This window comes from Stylophora pistillata, chromosome 1, assembly GCF_964205215.1.
Source record: "Stylophora pistillata chromosome 1, jaStyPist1.2, whole genome shotgun sequence".
NCBI lineage: Eukaryota > Metazoa > Cnidaria > Anthozoa > Scleractinia > Pocilloporidae > Stylophora > Stylophora pistillata.
This window is the reverse complement of record NC_142519.1, coordinates 41,520,020-41,535,632: the sequence shown is the minus strand read 5'-3', so window position 1 is coordinate 41,535,632 and position 15,613 is coordinate 41,520,020. Positions and strand designations below refer to the sequence as shown.

Sequence of the window (15,613 nt, the reverse complement as noted above, 5' to 3'; positions counted from 1 at the left end):
GTTGTTCACTCGAAGGGTAGACGATGTAATTTCTGAGGCTTGCTTCACTGCGATGACCAGAGATCGCCATGATGAGCTAGTCGAGATGGACCCCAGTATGGCCGCAGTCGCTCAGACTTCATAAATTTTAACAGTTATGCCAGTTTAGGTTTTTTTATCGACTCGTGAATAAATTACACGACCCCGCACGGATCGCACAAATCGACAACTCAGCTTTACGAATAGTTATAATCCGTGATTTTGGACAACCCTCTAGGCTGCCGCGAAAGATTAAATAATATCAATCAATATCAACGATCATTTAAAATTAGTAAACCAAGTTTGCGTCGAAATTTCCAACCAAGTAAAATAGAACAATTACCGAGTCACGTGATGATTAATTCACCCGAAACCCATTTAATTCCCTAAAGCGTATAAGGCAACTAATACGCAAATAAAATTGGAAAAGATTGAAATAACCAAACCGCAAGACTCGTAGGGTAACCGCATGTTGAGGAAGTGAGCACACTTCACCAGGTTTTTGACTTATATTATTAACTCGGCATCGGTGCAACAAAATAAAATGTGAAATTTCTATTTTTTTAGGTACAATGGGGCACACGTGAATACATTATGGACTGCCACATATAGAAATAAACTCTTACAATTTCCAACTGCCTTTAATTCATTTCATGAGAAAAATCTTAGCCAAAAACAAGGTAATTTCTGTGATTGATGCTGAGTGAATGCTCTCAAAAAATGTGGAACGTTGACTTGTCGATAACACATGGCATTGGTAACAACGTACGAGGAATTAATTATTGCAGTTTTCAACGAGACTTATGATTCCAGACCTGAGGCTGATCGTTGCAAAAACAAGCTCCAATGTTTGATTTTAATTTCCTTAGCGCGGAAAAGTGTCTTAAAACGGCAAACAGCGTGAGATGCATGTTGTGAATATGATGAAAAAGAGGTGACAAAGTGAATGCTTTCCAAACTCTTAAAAGAAAATTGCGGTAGGAGAGAATTCATTTTAACTACCTGCTTGCCTGGAACTCAGAGTTTAGAGCATCAAAAATACCACATCGTGTCATGGACACCGGAACAAGTTATATGAGTTAAATGTTGGTCATTTTAACCAAAGTTTATGGCCAGTAAAGAAAATACAGCAATGTTTGGCGTGAAATTATAATAGAAGTGCTTCCAAAGCAACATGACTAAAAGATTCGTTCCACAGAAATATAGGTCACAGCCGTTCACAAAAAGTTCCCTAATCACACGCAACGAAACAGGCACAATCAGTGTAATGTGTTCTCATCGACGGAGGCGGACAGCCCAAGGGAGTTCTGGAACAAGTATCGTCCTTTCCTTCATACCAAAACAAAACAGGCTGATGACATTATTCTTGAAGAAAACAATCAGATCATAAATGATAAGTGTGAAATTGCCGAGCTTTTGAATCAACATTTCATTAAGATCACGGAGAGTGTGAGGGCGGTGAGCGAAGAGGAGTACGGTAAGAATTTTGTAAATCATCCAAGTATTATAGCAATACTACAACATATTAGCAACGCAAGTTTGTAGTTCTAGCACACTAATCAAATATAGATCGAAAGCCTGCTATTGGAAATCAATTGTCGCAAATCGGGTGGCCATGACATGATGACACCTAGGCTTGTGAAGGATTCGGCGGCTGTGTTATCTAAACCTATTGCAAGCATTTTGAACTCGTCCATTGACCACGGTGTGTATCCAAGCGAGTGGAAAAAAGGTTAGGTAACACCCTTGTTTAAAAAAGGCGATGAATTCAACAAGGCCAACTATAGGCCCGTTACAGTCCTTACAGTTCTCAACTATGTATAAGAAAGGCCGTTGATGGTACAAATGAAAGAGTTTTATCGCGCCATCTTATCTGATTTCATCAGTTCTAATAGAAAGTTCTATAGTTGTAAGACAGCCCTGTTACGTCTGACAGAGGATCGGAGGAGCATGCGCGATAGGGGGAATTGGTTGGTGTGGTGTCTATGGATCTTTCTAAAACGTTTGATCTTATACAGCACGACCTATTGTTGGCAAAACTCAAGGCTTACGTAGTGGGTGAGAAAGGCTGCACGCTTCTAAGGGATTATCTAACTGGAAGACAGCAGAGAGTAAGAATTGGAGATACGCACTCCAGGTGGCAGAGCATAGGCCGAGGTGTGTTGAAGTCCTAAATGTAATAACTTTCCTAACTGTAATAAAGTCCTAAATGCAATAAAGTCCTAAATGTAATAACACTTGGTCCTAAATGTAATAAAATTTGGTCCTAAATGTAATAAAGTCCTAAATGTAATAACATTTGGTCCTAAATGTAAAAACATTAGGTCCTAAATGTAATAAGCCTCTTATTACATTTAGGACCTAATGTTATTAATGCACCAATGCATTAGCTCATTGGATTGAGCTAATGCATATGTGTTATAGTGGACATCCATATTGAGGTGTTAAAGTGACAGCTGTTGCACCGAAAATTCCTCTGACCAGTATTGATGTCACATTGCGAGCTCGCTGATATCAACCAGTATTTTTTTACTTACTAGTCGCCAGTCGAGTAGCATTGGCTGGAGACCGTTATACTGACAGCTTCTAATAGAGTCCTAAAGTGCTTACGTCACGTTTCCATAGCACCGGAATTCTGTGGTCTAAACAAACCAATATGGCGTCCCTAGCGTGACACATTGTCGTTGACCTCGAGCACTTCAAGAGCTATAATAGCGCATTTTATCCTCCAATAATAGAAATAAGATAAAGAGATTCAAGATAACCTTTGGCCTTACTATTGAAGAGTATAATAAGCGGACAAAAGCACCTGGTGAGCAATAATTCGAGTCAAAACGCCACGACGAAGTTTGCGATGGGCCAGTGTTTTCATCCAGATTGCAATCACACATCTGAAAGCCACTGCTGCCGATTCTTTTCGTTTCCAGACCAGAAAAAACATAAAACACTCTATGATAAGTGGATATCATTTGTAAGGTGAGTATTTTTCGAAAAATATATATTTCGATGCTGTACCATCGATTAGAAATAGCTGTTTTTTTTTTATCTCAAACTGATTCACGATTAGCTGTTTATCTTTCTTGTCTTATTTGTTTTCTCGCGGCTTTGCCTTTCCTTGTCTTCAGTCTTGATCTAAGATTATTTAGTTACTAAAAACCTATATGATAGTTGTGAGTATCAAAGCTTTTACACTAACTAGTATTAAGTAACAAGCTCAGAGAAATACTCGCTTCGCATTCACGTCTTAGACTACAAGGTTAAGCATGTGACCAACTAAACTTTGGGTTTTTTAAGCGCAAGTATAGTAACTGCTTCTGTCTTTTTCTGTTATAGGAGAGGAGATAGAAAGCCCAGCAAACATTCGCGGCTTTGCACCCAGAACTCCCGACTCGTGTAGCCAAAGGCCGGTCTGTACAGGTGTAAAGTTTGTGATGTTGGTGAAGGATTTCAGGGCCTCAGTCTCATTGTCCTGTCCCCATGCAATTGCTTTAACTCCACTCAAGTTGTATTCCCCAAGTAGTCGCTTGATAAGAGACGGTGTAACTCTTTTTGCCTGGAGGACGGAGCCAAAATTACTGGCAGTCGGGCGGCCTCTACGAGCTTGGTGCCATGCAGGGCTGTTTCGCTGGCCAGCCGTGAGGGTGCTCACAACATTTATGGTTCTCTCCTCTACTTTGGCATTCTCAATCAAGTACTCTAATTGTTTTTCCTTCGTAGATGCCATAAGGAAACCTTCTGAGTAAATGATATCCTCAATCGTCTTGATCGGGAGAGGGGTAGCAGGTTGTGGTTCGGGACTCAAGATCCAGCAGGTCCCTGTAAATTTGCCATAGCGCTTTAGTCCGCTGTACAGCCACATCCGATCTTCTCGGCTAGGATCGCGCGCCAAAAGGCTGTAATCCTTCTTCTTCGGTGGCGCTGGAAACATCTGGCTTGCAGACTGTACGCTTTCTGCCTTTCGCTTTCGTTTCCATTGGCATTCCAGGTCCGTCCTGCTAAGGTTATGGATGCCATAAATAAATATGGCTGCCGCGTGACTGCACTTGAACTCGCCGCGAGGACACTCGCATTCTGTGTTTTTTATTTCAAGGTTTTCATCGAGATAAATCTGATAAAAAGACAATTCGAAACAGACACGTAAGTTGCAATATATATTCCGCAATATAAACGTTAAATTGGAGGTGAAATCGGGGTTGGGAGTTCTTCGAATTGAACATACGTGTTGTGATCCCAAATTGGCAACTTACTGTGACTTTGTAGTCCTTATTTTTCATGCTTGCTTGGACTTCACCTTTGATGACTCCCCTGGAATAAATAAAGCTTTGGACATGGTCGGATTTGAAGTGGTTTTCTCCGCGATCAAGCGATTTCCGCTCTCCAGAAAAGAAAGAAACGAGTGAGCATATCGATAAAGACGCCATGTTTGAAGTATGAGTTTAAACTGTTTAGACCAGAAAAAAATGCTGTCATGGCAACGTGACGTCACACTTTAGGACTCTATGACAGCTGGCAGAACAATGAGTACGCTGACCAATACCTCCATATATCACTGGCTCAGACTCTTAAGTACAATCTGTTTTGGAAAAATGTGATAATGGTATACTTGTATGATCAGTGATGGAGGTACAAGTCATAAACCAAATTAAGAACTTGGACAAGGAAGTCTGCAAATTTGTAGGTCGGACAATTTGCGGGCTTGGATATAAATTTTTTGTCTTTACTTCTTAGACCAGACCTTGTCAGCATGCACATTTTGTTTTCTAATTCGCATCTTGACCGGCTCTCCAGAAAGTTATTGTTTTCAAATTGTCGAATATTTTCTTGGTTATGTGAAATTATACACTCAGTGACTTACATTTAACAGGTGTAAATGAAAAGAAGCTGCTGACCAGCACATTCAAAAGGGTTATCTATGTCAAAGGTTGTTAATGATGTACCGATCTCCAAAAACTCACTTACAAATTTGTGCTTTTGCTTTCTCAGAGATATGAGTAAAACTAATCGTGTTAACCGTTTTTTAATGGTCTACTAATTGGTTTAAAGAAAAAGAAAAGGAAACATGGTTTGCTCGACGCACTGATCTCCTTAACGATCAAGCATTAGATAAAAGAGCATAACCTGACTCTGAAACGGACTTTTCTTCAACTTAATCGGCACTATGAGTGACGTGCTCGTAAAGAGCAGAACTTTTCCGTTTCAAATTAGCTGGCAGTAACACAAAAGATTTGCCCATTAACGTTGTACAGTATTGACTGGTTAAACTGACTTTGAAAAGATTCTTGAGTTTGTATAGCAACAATCGGATTGTTGATGATAAAGTGCGAAAAACATTTCACGAGCTTGTGAAATATTTCCAAAAGTTTTCTTTGAGATGCGCATCGAATGTAGTACGCTAATACTTGCTTTGATTTAACATAAGACTGAATATTTTAGTCGTTATGGTTTTAGCGTTACAAGCATTATTGCGGGATAGGTCTGTGGGCCATAAAGATCGTGAAAACTCCGAAGGGAACAGGAAACTCTCTGCTTTAGCAGATGACGTCTATGAAGCCCTGCTCGACCTTGTTGAATACGTGCAGCTGCCGTGCGATACTGGAGAGTCTGCAAAAGGATAGCAGTCAAAGAACTGAGACCATGGTGATAAGGCACTATATTACGAGGACGTCGAATGTTAAAATCATCAGAGGTAAACAAAGTAGAAGTTTAAAAATTTGAAAGGACGAGAGTCTAGTGTGGGGATGCTGGCTTTCTCTCTGTGGGACAATAAAGCGAAAAGGCATAGCCAACGATGGTGATGAGCTAGTAGATGTTTAGTTTGTTTTCGACGTAAACATCGACTTATTTGGTGCGAGAAGGGATGTCGAATGTCACATTGCAATTCTTCTTCTTTGTAATTGCAGTCGCAAGTGTGGGCCCTGGTGATGACTAAGATTAGACGCAGCTGGGGCGGTAGGTGCCGAGCATTCTGACTGTTCAGCATAACTGCACAACAATTGAAACCAGCGGTCAAACGTTGGGCATGTGCGAGTGGATCAATCTGGCCTGCCGCGCACAAACTCCCTGCGCAAAATTTTCAACGGAAACATCAAGAATCAACCGCTGTTGCCAAATAAATAGAGGAAAATTTATATAAGTTTGCAAAAGGAATTAAAAGAAGGGAAAGGAAAAACTGGAGACTTTCCAAACGCAAAACTTATTCAAGTACTTTATCCTACAGTTTAAGCTTAACTATCAATCCGCCTCTGCGCTTCTAAAGCACAGTGACGTACTCGCTTGTGTGGTTGATCGTAACTTTTGGACAATGTCTGCGACGAAGTAGCAGAAAGCAGTAGAAGGGCTAGACAGTCAAAACGAAGAAAAATTTTAAACGACCTTCTTAGGTTTATTGTGCTACAAAACACAGCTGGCTCTCTTTCTCGATTCGCAAAATAAAAAAGCCATTCTTGGTTCTTATTAGAGCGAAATCAGTCTTTTTGCTTTAAGGATAAAATCTAGCCCAACTCGAGGTCATTTACCGTCGTTTCTTTCAATTTTGGCTAATTTTCTCATGCTGAAATTATCATACACATTCAATAGAATACATTGTTTCAACTGATACTGTTTATCTGAAGAAGAATACCTTCCCTAACCTCGAAAAAATCCGTTCGAAACATCAGGAACACTAATTTAGCGGACGGTGCTTATTTACCCAGATGGTGACCCAGTGTCGAAAACGTTTGGTTTTTACTTTTCAAATAAATTTTTGCTTAGTAAACGGCTCATTTTTAAACCCGTGCTAAGATTGAAAGGTTTTAAAAGTAATTTTTTTCTTTGAATTTCTGTCTGTTTGTTCTCAAGGTCATATTTCAGAGTATCCGGCGCGAATTATGTAGTACCGCTAGGATGAATTGTCTTAAATCAAAAGGGAAATTTCCCTTCTTAAGGCACATCACGCTACATTTACTCTTTCTCAAAAACAATAAAAGGACTCGGTGGAGCGCAACCTCAGTCGCCTTCCTAACACTGAGAACAAGTTTCAGGATGAATTCCGTGATGTACTGGCGCATTTCCGATGTATAAATCATTTACGCTAATCAGTCTCATTGTGCGCCGCCAAGAAACTTGAATTTCAAGGTAGATATATTACAAGACTAACCACCATTTAGATGCATCTTTCTTGACAGAACAAGAAAGATCGCTACACGTTGTCGCTTTCTGATCGATGTCCCTTCTTAGTCCCTTTTTAAACACTGCCACGACAGAAAAGAGGAAGCGAATACCTTCACCAAATACCATGACGATGGCTCATCGCGGTAAAGAAGAACATTTTCCAACCTTTTCGCACAGCCTAAGAAATATCTCTCAAAGTCTAACTTAAAGTAAAGGCAAAGAGTTGCATTTAAGACCATTTAATTAATGAGTTTTAAGACTAAGGAAAGTACATATACTGCGGGACTTTTCAAAAGCCTTCAGCTGCCAATATTTCTGCGTCACCACTTTCGATTTCATCCAACATATTGTCCACCAAAGCTTGCGGTATATTTTAGAAAACGCTAACGAGGAATTAAATAAAGTGTCCTATGTATTGAGAAGAAAATGCAAAGAATACGCCTTTATCTGCTGTCGATTAACGGGTTGTATCCCTGAATATAGGCAATGTTGAAATCTATGTAAATTCTGTTTGGAAACAGTTTCCGCTTCAGTTCTTTCACACGTCCTAGATTGTTCCTAGTCTGAATGGGTAAACAGCACTAGTGGTAATATTAAATTAACTACATCGTTCGTTTACAACTGGTACAATGCTTCCGCAAATTCGGATTTGTCTTCTCATAAATTTCTTTAGGATCCCAAGGTTAAGAGTTTTCAGTTTTCATGTCTTTTAAATCTGAGTAAATTTACATTAGTAAATGGTCAGACATGACAAATAATTTCGTCTCGTCCGTCTCGTCTCCATGACTAAATGTAAATGTGGGGGTTTTCAGGGAAACGTGATTGACTGTTTTTAAGTGCCGTGATTCGTGATTGTGAAATGTTAAAGGCGTGAGCCGTGAATGATATGCCAGTCGCGATGCGTGAAACAAAGATACTATTTTCCGTTATCCGTTATTACTAAAGGGAAAACGCATTTTTTTTCCGTGAAAAATTACTTGCCGTAAATATGAAATCTTTTCACCAAGCCTGTTTGGTTAAGATGGCCGGATTGGTCAGCGTTGTATTGTTTTAGGATCTGTCAGTTTGATGCCAAAAGCATACACATCAGTACGTATGAAGGTTTGTAGCCAATGCTTCTCGGCGTACATCTCTCAAGCAAGAAAAAAAAGACACTGCCTAAAATCAGCGAGAGAGCCCACAATATGCCATGAGTTTTGGTCAGAGGATTCTCTGGTGCAACAGTTGTCACTTTAACATCTCAATGTGGATGCACAGGCACAGTTAAACTAATGCATAAAAGGCTTATTAAATTTAGGACCAAATGTTACTACATTTAGGACTTTATCACGTTTAGGACCAAATGTTATTACATTTAGGAAAGTTATTACATTTAGGACTTCAATAAGGTGTTCCTCAGGGGAGTGTCCAAGGACCAATGCTCTTTAACGTCTTCATTAACGATCTGTTTTATCATGTTACGCAAGCCAAGCTGAATGTATAAGCTGATGACCACCAAGTGTACTACTCAAACACTGATCCAGTTATATTGGAAAAATGTATTTGTAGTGAGGTAGCTAAGGTAAGTCAATGGTTCAAAAATAACGCTATGAAAGTTAACGTAACTAAACATCAAGCGCTTATTTTGGGAAAAACTGATCACAATTTCTCTTTCCCAACTAAAAATTCTCTAGACATTCTTGGTATGAATATTGATAACAGGCTCTCTTTCGACAAACATGTATCCACTATATGTAAAAAGATTAACATTCATTTTAAAGTTATGCAAAGATTCCGAAAACTCGTCGCCAGAGACACTCTATTAAAGCTGTATAAGGCCTTCATCCTGCCGCATTTTTATTACTGCTCCTCTTTGTGGCACTTTTGCGGCACCCGCAATTCTGGTAAAGTGGAGGCGTACAACAAGCGGATTTTAAGGTTTCTTTTACAAGATTATGAGTCCTCGTATAATACGTTACTGAATAAGGTCAACTTAAAATCTCTTCAAGTCAGACGCCTACAGAATACTCTAATCATATTGTACAAGAGTTTATTTTTTTACTGACTATCCAGGATATTTAAATGATATTTTTACGTTTACATCTACGTCCTATAACTTACGTGGTAGTTATATCTTGTCCCTTCCAAAACCTAAAACTACTGCATATGGCTTTTAATCTTTCTCTTACTTAGCCGCTAACTTATGGAACTCTCTTTCGGACATCCTCCCCCCCCCCCCCCCTTCTCCTCCTCGCTTTCTTAAATACAAATGAAACCTGTTTCTATTGCCACTTTATCTATAACTTTTTAAGCTTCAACTACTTCTGAATCAGTACAGGCTAATAGTTTGTTAATAAGTTACCACTTCTATGAAGTACCCTCATTCCGAAAAGCTCCCCTTTTTTCGGCCGATGATTTTGAGGAAGCGCCCGGGCGCTTATTCGGGGAAACACGCTAAAACGGAATTGGTTGATTAGGTTTGACGGAAAATGTTTTAAATTGAAAATCAAGTGGGGCTTGCCAGGCAACTTGAGTAGATAAGATTCTCTGATAGAAGTATCACATTTACAACTAGCTCAAGACCTCTCTGAATTTTTGCAAAGTAGTTTGACGCATTTATATGCGCTCAAGAGTCTTAGTAATTCTGCCGTAATCACACTCGATCCTCAGCCTACGGCATTATACCCAAAATTATGCGGTATAATTTATCTGAGCCTATCAGTGACCGTCAAATAGCTTCAATTAATGTCTTTCAGATCTCACTATTTTCCCTGCTCGTCAGCTCTGGATCTCGAGGACTCTTTGGATCTGCTTTAGCAAATCGGACTGCCATCGTGTATAAAAGTAACTTATGAAATTAAGAAGGCCGTCGATTTGAGTTTCCATTTACTCTAAAAAGCAATAGTTTGCAATTCTTTCCAATCAAATATTGTCAATAAAATCAAGCAAGCCGTGGAAACTGTCATCGGGTTCTTTATCGAATTCAAGTAATGTTTCGCTTAAGCTATAAACCACGCTCATATTATAACGCTGTAAAGATATTTTGGGAAGATATGTCAGCGAATCAGGGGTGTATCGAGGAAAATTACCTTTATGCTGAACTATAAATCATCTACGTTGATCGTCTCTCGCCGTTGATACCTGTGCAAAGCTAGTTTGTTGCCCCTTTGGTTTATTTTCTCCAACTCGGAAATGATTTTACCCGGCACCAACTTTAATTTGACTCCCTATCAAGGAGACTTTATATAACTGTGATAAAAGCGATGTTCACATTTCCCATGTCGTGCACCTTTTCGTGTGGCCAATTGAAGTCATTTAAGCTAAGAGGCATTTTCCACTATTGTATATAGAGTTTTCAAGTTCCGGAATCAAAATCTTTATAGTGAACTTGAATCATTTTTAAGGCTGACATCGTTCTAGAAAGATTTTTAAGGAAAAGTTTCAACAGTATTGCGTAAATGGTTTGTCGCATTTACGCATAAGAGCTTCAGTTATTATGCCGGAATATTGCTTGTTCCTCCGATTACAGCATTATACCCAAAATTATGCCAGCATAACTATCTAAGCAGTGACCGCCAAACGGTTTCAGTTAAGGTCTTTCAGATCTCCCCTTTTATACTGTTCGTCACAAACAGTTCTGCATCTCGAGGACTCTTTGAATCTGAAGAATGGAAGGCGAGTCTCCAAATATTTCCAAGTATACCTAATTAGAAGTCATTCTCAGTATTACAAGTTTTCGTTCGCTCGCATACTCTAAAAAAGTGAAACGGCTTATTTCATTAAAAATGGTTAGGACACACACCATCTTTTCGCTCTTTAGAATGTTTTCTTCGCCTAGTATATGAGAGAATCACCCAGACTGGTTGTATATCATCTCCTCCGCAAATAAAGTGACCCGTGACGCTGGGATCCTAAAAGAAACGTTATGCTATGTGATTTTTTTTTTCATTTAACTCAGCCCTAAGCTAGTCTCCAAAACCGAAACAGTCATTCCAAACAAATTCCAAGAATCAGCGAGTATGCTTTTTGCAGGATTGCTGATTTAAGCAAACAAGAGGCTCCTACTAACATTTCGGTAAGGAAGGACGTCAATCAGCCACAGTTTAATAACCAGGCGTCAGTGTATTATAAAGGACAGCAGAGTTGCCGTTCAATGCATTCTCCATTCTATAACCTCAAACTGAGTCGCTTCCATCCGATTGTGTTGCTAGTGGCGATTGTGTTTTTAGTGGCGATCACTAAAAGCGTGAGAGACGCTTGCACAAATGTAATTAAATGACATGCTCTGATCTTTGAAACCTTGCCTAATATTTCAGTGGATGTTACTGTTAGATTTATTCGTACTACACCCGAGTTATTTCTGAGATAGCGATCAAGATGGGAAAGGAACTCACTAGACTTAAATAACTAGAGATCATTCAAACACAACTGAATCAATTCACCTTTTTTTTCGCTTTTACAACTGTCAAGTAAAGTAACTTTTGAAATTCATAAGGTCGTCGATTTGAGGTTCCATTTAACTTAAAACTGAAGCAACTATTTGGTATTCGTTCCAATCTAAATACTGTCAATAAAATCAAGAAAGCCGTGACGGTCGTAGCTTCTTGCTGCATTGCAAGTGTTTCCAACAAGTTTTTAATCGAGTTCAACTGATGTTCCGCATCAGCTTTGCGCTCTTTGTCATATACTGTCTGAGATTCCAAGATCGCGGTCTACATATGCATATACCGAACAGACGGTGTGGTTATCATTTCTAGTGATAGTCATATCCATTGTATGGTTACAGTCAGTGATCGCGTCTGGCAGTTCTACGTTCAATCAATAAAACTTGGCTCTACAAACTGCAAAACTCAGTAAAAATCACCTTTTTGATATGCTTTTTACACAAAAAAAGAGAAATACGATACTTCTTTTTATCGATTAGTTAACTTTAATTTCCTTTCTCATCAGAGACAAAAAACATTGGTCGAGTAGGTTTGAAGGAAGGTTTTTTCGTTGAATATGAACTGGGAATCGTTATACAACTAGCCAAGATAAAACTCTTTGGTAGAAGTATTATTTAGACCGATAATTCAAGATTTTTGGAAATTTAGACTTTTATCATTTTTGTGTCACCGTCATGGATACGAACCTACCGGCTCCGGATAGCGGCCACCCCATCCCCCCCCCCCCTCATTCATCAACGACGACTGTTTCAAATAGCATCACAAATAAGTAAGTCTACACTGTATTAGAGATCATAGTCCACTTCAAAAGTCACTCCCTGCTCCGTGAAATATTTTTTTGCCGCCACTTTGGCAAGAATGGTTAAGATGTGCGCTCTTTGTCATATCGCTGTAGAGATATTTTGGGAAGATGTATCAGCGATGTATCGAGAGAAAATTACTCTTACGCTGTAAATCGTCGAAGTTGATCGTCTCTCACCGTTAAATGTGCGCAAGTAACTGTTTGCCCTTTGGGTTATTTTTCTCCGTAATGATTTTATGATCGATTTTAATTTAACTCCCCATCAAAGAGACTTTTTATTTAACTGTGGCACAAGCGATGGTCACATTTCCCATGTAGTGCACCTTTTCGTGTGGCCAATTGAAGTTATTTAAGCTAAGAGGCCTTCCCCGTATTTGTATATAAAATTTTCCACTTCCGAAGTTGGAGCTTTATGTTGAGCTTGAACCATTTTTAAGGCTGACATCCGTTCCCACGATCGCATCTCGAAGTATCTTTGGATGGAAAGACTGAAAGCCAGTCTCCTTAAATCCGATCATATTCACTTTTTAAAAAGTCATTCTTGGTTTGGGAAACATGCCATCCGTCCAGCAGGAAGAAGAATCGCCCAGAATAGGTGTATATCATCTCTTAAGCAAATAAATTGACACATGTCTTTGGGAAAATGAGGCTAAAGAAACCATATGCTCTCTTACTTTTTAAATTTTCTCAGCCTTCAAAACCGAAACAGTCTAGACGGACTAATTCTGAGAATCCGCTAGATTTTCTCCGGATCTTCGATTTCGGATATATTACTGTAAAGCTAGATAACATTTATGACGTATAGACTCTGAAATAACAAAAGTTTTGATAGTGTTTGTTTTGGTTGGCATCTGCAGGCCTTAAAGACTAAACTAACGGTGTTTGTTACACTGAATTATCAGCCTTTGCGTTACCGTGGACAACCAAACAAACTAAACTGTATCACTCAGCTGACGAAAGGCTAAAAAAGGATGTGAACCTTTTCCAATATTTCAATTGGTTCCCGAGAGAATCTATATTGAAGTTGGACAAAAGAAAATGCTTCGACGAATATTCTGGCTAATTTTCATCCAAATCTGACAAAACTACAGAAATATGTATCCTGTCAAGAGAGCCTCTCTTGACTTTGTACATGCGTGTGGCTCCCAACAGTTTCCACAATTTTTCCAAAGTGACGTAGTATATGGAATCAGTGAACACTTTTAAAAGATTGGTGTTGAGGTAGACATGAAAAAGTTAAGGGAGATACTTTTGACCCCTCTCTTTTCTTGTCTGCCAAAGGACTTCAACATTATGGGAGGTGACCTGTCTTAGACCTCTCCACGAGACCGTCGAAAATGAGGTTCGGAAGAAAATTTTATTTTTAGAAAGTGAAAATTTTATGACATTGTAAATGAACAGTCAACAAATGGGAAAATTTAGTAGAAATCAATTATGCGACAAGACCTCTTGACAGATCTCTTGTTGAAAGATCATGAATTAGTTAAATCAATATATTGAAAAAAGTTCTCTTTCTCCGTATACAGATCAGAACGAGTTTGACAATGATTACCTGAATGATGGTCGAATAAGCTTATGATGCTGCACATTTGGAGCTAATATTATACTGTACTTCGTGATTGAGTTCTCAGATATATTGCTTTTCTAAGGTAACTTAACAAATGTTGATATGATGAAAGAGCTTTAAAATAATTCCTTTCTAGTCATAAAATAGTCAAACAACTTTATAGAAGTGTGATAATTCTAGGAGAAAGACCAAGGACGGATCGGGATGACAGAAACCGATAGACATAACAGTAGAGTGCACATTGAGCTGACGCGCAAGATTAAATGATATTAATTAACGATTATATGTAGTAAAACAGAGACTTTTGTGACAAAGTTAATTAGACGAATTAAACCGATCCACGTAATGATTAATGCGCCCGAAGCCTATTTAATTTCCCCACAACATAGAAGGGAACTGATACACAAATTAAATTAAAAGTAAGATTGACCAACTGCAGTGCTCTTAATGCAACTGCATGCTGAGGGAGTGAAAATATTTCACAAGGTTTTTTGACCCATATTTTCTCACGCACTGTTTTTCTTTTTTTAATCCACATCGTTAGTTTTCTATAAACTGTAACCTTGAGTGAGCAATTTTGACAAGATTATGATGTCGAAACTGAGCTCTGGTAAGGACTGCTCTTTGGAGCTAAAAACCACTGATATCCTGAGATAAGATGGCAACAAGTCTTGGTTCGCTTTAACTTACCTGGTTGCTAGGTCTTCTCCTTCCCTATCCTTCCCTACCCACCACCCCCCCGCCCCCGATACAAGATTGAGTTTGATTCTGAGACCAAACTCTAGTCCTCGTCTGGCGGATGATGGTTTTTATTAAAAGGAATGGGGAGGGGTGGGGGTGGGAGGATAGATGATGAATGAGATGGCCTTTTATTGCTCACTGTGGATTTCTTTTCTCCACCGACTGTATATTTTTCATTTCCAGGTGGTGGATTTCTGCATGAGACAGTTATGAGCCCTCGACTCACTTGTGTGGATGTTACAGTAGTGAATAAAGATTTATGTTGATTGGTACTTACAGGTTGTAGAGATGCGAAACAGTGCTGAAAACTCCTGGGGGTAAGTCCTTTAATTGATTATGGGATAAGTCCCTGTCAAAAAGAAATCATCACATCAGAACGTTAGAAATGCGCAGTAAGATAAAGCTTTGAACTCGCCCCACCTCTATTAAGCGCCCTCATTCCAATGAGCGGCCCTTTTTTCAGCCGAAATCTCAAATTAGCGCAGCATGTGGACAAGTCAGCTTTCGGTTTTCCTAGGAAAAATCTTAGCCAAAAACAAGATAATTTCTGTAATTAACGCTTTCCAAACTCTTAGAAGAAAACTGCAGTAGGATTGAGACAACTTGAACTAACTGCTTGCCTGGAGCTTAGTTCATATCATCACAAATACCACATCATGCCATGGCTCCGGTTGTTCAAAGGGCGGTTAACGCTATCCAACGGATAAATCTTAATCCAGCGAATAAGTGTTACCAAAACGTACTGCACTATCCACTGGATAGAGATAATCCAGTGTATAGCGTTATCCGTCCATCGAACAACCGGGGCCTGGACAGGCTGTATGGGTTACGAGCGACTTTTTTTCAAGACCGCATAAGAGGTGGCACATCGACCGAAAAATGACTGTCCTCATATTTCAGTCAGAGATGCCT

The 15,613-nt window shown here is 39.2% G+C and overlaps 1 protein-coding gene across 1 annotated transcript; it reads right to left on the bottom strand.

Moving 5' to 3' along the window:
• Positions 1-2,108: 2,108 nt before the first annotated feature.
• Positions 2,109-4,517, bottom strand: LOC111343397 (uncharacterized). Its single transcript, XM_022950565.2, has 3 exons — positions 4,266-4,517; positions 3,394-4,126; positions 2,109-2,188 (listed from the first exon to the last, which is right to left on the bottom strand). Exons 1-3 carry the CDS (start codon positions 4,437-4,439, stop codon positions 2,109-2,111), a joined length of 987 nt encoding a protein of 328 aa, XP_022806300.2. The 5' UTR covers positions 4,440-4,517.
• Between the last annotated feature and the right edge of the window lie 11,096 nt (positions 4,518-15,613).

Bases quoted from the DNA above. Each gene is read 5' to 3' on its own strand.
- LOC111343397 (XM_022950565.2), bottom strand. From the start codon at position 4,439: ATGGCGTCTTTATCGATATGCTCACTCGTTTCTTTCTTTTCTGGAGAG. The intron at 4,127-4,265 runs GTAAGTTGCCAA...TCTTTTTATCAG, and splicing joins ATAAGGACTACAAAGTCACA to ATTTATCTCGATGAAAACCT. The intron at 2,189-3,393 runs GTGCAAAGCCGC...TATTACATTTAG, and splicing joins ACACGAGTCGGGAGTTCTGG to GACTTCAACACACCTCGGCC.